The sequence below is a fragment of the Atta colombica genome, unplaced genomic scaffold, assembly GCF_001594045.1.
Source record: "Atta colombica isolate Treedump-2 unplaced genomic scaffold, Acol1.0 scaffold226, whole genome shotgun sequence".
NCBI classification, from domain to species: domain Eukaryota; kingdom Metazoa; phylum Arthropoda; class Insecta; order Hymenoptera; family Formicidae; genus Atta; species Atta colombica.
The window spans coordinates 409,999-414,519 of NW_017259323.1; the positions used below are offsets into that span (position 1 = coordinate 409,999).

A 4,521-nucleotide genomic window follows, 5' to 3' on the forward strand; every position below is an offset into this window, starting at 1 on the left:
ATAAAACTCTGTGTAAGCAATAATAATACAATCTATTTAAATAACAATTTAATTTGTGAATTATTGGCAGATTGTAACGACAAACGTTAAAAGTTTCATAAACACTAATATTGTATTCTCTGTATATCAATTTTACAAATAAATGTTTCAAAATGTTTCAAAATGTACGTATATTATTCAATTTGTGAGAAAATGTTCTGCTCCATGGCATAGAATCGAATACAAAGAAAATAATTGCAATACAAAATTATGATATTTATAATTAACGAAACATAAAAGTTCTTTCTAATAAAAGATCATAAATTCTTTTAAGTATCTAGGTATAATCTGATTTTTTTTTTATTATATAAAAAATGCCTTAGAAAGAAATTGTTTCACGAAAGGAATTATTTCAAAATCTTAGATTAGACTTTCTTTTCAAGACTGTAGGCCTTCAAGATTTTCTCTTTATCAAATGAAACTATCTATTTTTATTGATATAGTATTGTAGCTGATAGCAAATTATATCTAACGATCAATCTATGTACTTAATTTAAAGCAATGCATGTCTCGTAACGCGAATGCTCACGTTTAAAGCTTCCCGCTCGACTACTTACATATCAAATTACCTATCACCGTTTTATACATTTGACTTGCTAATAACCCTCACCAGTTCAGACAAGACATAGCTAGTAACGCGTCGGCTTTCCTCGTGGACGCCGAGTGAACGTTAAGCAGATAAGGACGATAAGGTCGCGTTGGAGAAATGCTAGTGAATGCGACTTCAGAGGAAACGAAAGATGAGCTATGGTGGTCTATATATGCTTGGTGGTCATGCGTGCTCGTGCTAAAGATGATGTTGCTGACGTGGTACACCGGACGGATCCGAGTGAGAGAACAGGTAAAATTTTCAAACAGTCCTTTGTATCTTTTTATAGGTTAATTTACTTATCTGTCTTTCAATAATAAACGTTGTAAACAGATGATTACACGTACAAAGTAGAGCAATTGCGTTTTCATTTAATATTATATTTAATCAGAATATAGTCATTTTATTATTATTTACCACTCTTTTAATTACGATCGTGATTAATATCTTGTGTGATAGAGTAATTTTATATAAGAGTAATTAATACTCTTCAAAATTTTTATGTTGTAATAAAAAAAACAATAATTAATATTAGTTTTTTTAAATATCTTATATTGTATATGTACTATGTAAAGAAAATTTAATGTTAATTATAGCATTATCATTATACACAAACAAAAAAATTATTTGTAAAAATTTATAACAAATATGTCATGCAGCTATTTTGTAAATATTAATGATTAAAACTGAGATTTAACTAATCTTCTGCTTTTACGAATAATAAATATAGAAAAAAAGAATTATGTTAAAATCTTAGTCAATCTTGAATGTTTATAGGGAAACTGTTATAAGATGATAATTAAATCTTCATATCTGGCAATAAAATCAGTTATGCATGTATGCAATAAATTGACTCATCAATTGATAGTATCTTCATTCAATACCAGTGTTATCTGGATACACATATTTTACCTAAACCCTAAACAAACATTAATTTCCTTCAAATAGAGAATTATTTTAGTATCTTATATTATAAAACTAATTTTATTGCAAATCGGAATTTTTTGCTCACTGTCAAAAAATTCGACTAACAATGTGACTATGTTGATTCATGCATAAGAGTAAAGCAATTAATTGCTGGGCTAATTTTGGTGTTAAAATGTTTCTAGACTAATTGCTCTAGAAATATTTCTGATTTTAAACTTATTGCAAATTTCGATTTGAGATATTCTTAGAGCAATTAATTTTAGAAATATTTTAACACCAAAATTGGTCGAATTTTTCGACTTAAACAGTGAGCAAAAAATTCCGATTTGATATTCTTAGAGCAATTAATTCTATAAAAAACATTTTGAGACCAAAATGAGCTCAACAATTAATTGCTTTAAAGTACCTTACTCTTGTATGCGAGCCAGCACAGTCACATTCTTGATCGATGAATTTTTCGACTTAAACAGTGAGCAAAAAATCGGGAATAGCAAAAAGTTAGCAAAAAAATAGCAAAAAAATGTGGTATATGTCGCGTTTGCTAGTTTAATAGACATAAAATATATGTACAAGTAATTATTAAATCAATGTCAATCACAATAAAATATAATACATTATTAAATTTATAAAATATAAACAAATAGGTATAAATTTACTGTTTATATAATTTCTTGTTAATTTTCTACATATATTTGTACAAATTAATTTAATATAATGCCAAATCTATTGTTTCATAATATATCAATAAAATAGAAAATAATGAAATATCGTGCACATCAATATCAAATATTAAATAAATTTGTATTGTTTAGATATGTACATACAATAAAATAATGCATTTAGCTAATCATCATAGTCTTCATTGCTTTACCATTGTTTCATTAGTGTTTGTTTAAAGATGTTTTCCATATAACTATACTATGAAGAAATACTTCATTGCAATCATACTCAATAATTATACTGAATCATACTAAATAACGCTTATTTCTATTCAGCATTTCCGGCATTTTATTTATGTTTATGTATGTTGATATTTTATTGTGCGTGCACTTTTCAATTGTAAATGACGCGAAATTTATCGAGCGTGTAATAATTATTTCTGGAAAATACATGTTAAAATACTTGGGACAATTAAATAATAATATTGGAGTAAATACAGAGTACTAATAAATGAAAATCACATGCATCATATGTATGAAATCGCATTAATTTGTAGCATTATAATAAGTCATGATATTGTTTGACACTTTTTTTTAGATTTGCAATCCAATCATGTGATTTATAAATAACTATCAATTGACAGCTTATTATTGTCATATATGTTGATTATAAAAACTGTCTAACATTGTCTAATAATATATTTGGCATCTTCATCGTTCAATAATAAATTTTATCAAAGATTATTTTAATTTCAAATTACAATGATATAATTTTTTTTTAAGAAAAATTATATAATTGTAATTTCAAATTAAAATAATTTTTGCTAAACTGAATCAAAAAGTCCTTTACCATTTTGCAATTTTTGTAATAATTAACAAGATATTATTTACAAAAAAATCGCTAAATATTGGTTTTCAATAATTTTTTACTTAAATACTGTCAACTTTACAGACAAACAGCAAGAGATAAAAATTGTTTATTTTCTTCTCTAAAGTTCTGAGAATTTTTTCAGAATTTTTAAATATTTTCTTATGTTGGTAAAAATAAGAAAATACAGTACTAAAAAGTTGATAAAAAATTTTGAAAAAATTCTTAGAGTTCTATGAGAAGAAAATAAACATTTGTCTTTTGCTATTTTTCTGTAAAGTTGATAATATTTGAGAAAAAAATTATTGGAGACTAATATTCGGTAATATTTAATAATTAATATCTTGTTAACTATTGCAAAAATTGCAAAATAATAGAGGACTTTCAACTCAGTTTAGTCCGCTACTTATCCACGAGTGTTATTGGATGAATTACGGGATTCTGTATATACTTAATCAAAAATACAAATTATATTCTTATATATTTCCTTTCAGAATTAAACAATGAAAGTTGAATAAATGAAATTTACATAAAATTTGAAACAAAAATATGAAAATTAAAACGTTTATTGATTTAAATAAATTTGTAAATTGTTTTTTGTGTTTTATATTATAAGCAAATTAATTATTATTTGAGTTATTAAAAATACATCTTTTAATTTAGCACTGGATTAAAATTGAATAATATATTCCACTCATTGGAGATTATTGGAGTTAATAAATTTGTTAACTTGTAAAAATAATTTGCATAATTTTTATTTCTATAAATATATGTGCATTCAATAACTGCACAATTTCTCTATATTTTAATAAGCAAAAAGGAAAAATATTGTTTTTATAAACAATACATCATATTATAAACATACATCATATTACTGTTCAGTTACTTTTATGGAAAGAATTACATTGTTAAACGAAAGTAACATTATTTAATTTATTTAAATTGAATTGAAATCAATAATGCAATGCAATGTAGTTTATTGAGAGCTGCGATTAATTAATGTGCAAATTACAATTTACATTTTAATAATCACGATAAGATAATGACGATTTTTAATAGTTATTCATATGTAATATTTTTATTTAAATATGAAATATATGAAAAATACGATGCGAAAAATGAATGTGCTGATTAGTATTCTCGTAATATGATCGAAAATCATTTAAGATCAAGTATTATCAAATATCAGCATAATTCAAGTTTGTAGAATGCATTATGTTATCTTTTCTTAATCTTATTTATTTAAAAATTGAAGTTATACAGATTCATTTTTACACCAGTCATTCATTTAGTATTAAATAAATTAATATTATCAAATACGTAGCAACAATCTGATATTATATGCACTTCCATTTAATGCTAAATATTATTTAATTCTGTAAATATTCTGTTAGTGTATGTAACTCGTATATATTATATCGTATATATATATATATATA

At 24.2% G+C, this 4,521-nt stretch overlaps 1 protein-coding gene across 1 annotated transcript in view; it reads left to right on the top strand.

The window, feature by feature from the left end:
• The first annotated feature begins 617 nt into the window (after positions 1-617).
• The window catches only part of LOC108688182 (prostaglandin E synthase-like), a 5,402-nt gene continuing 1,498 nt past the window's right edge, over positions 618-4,521 (top strand). The window contains exon 1 of the mRNA XM_018194329.1: positions 618-880. Within this exon, the coding sequence (XP_018049818.1) occupies positions 746-880 (135 nt within the window). The 5' untranslated portion in view covers positions 618-745. The remainder of the gene's footprint in view (positions 881-4,521) is intronic.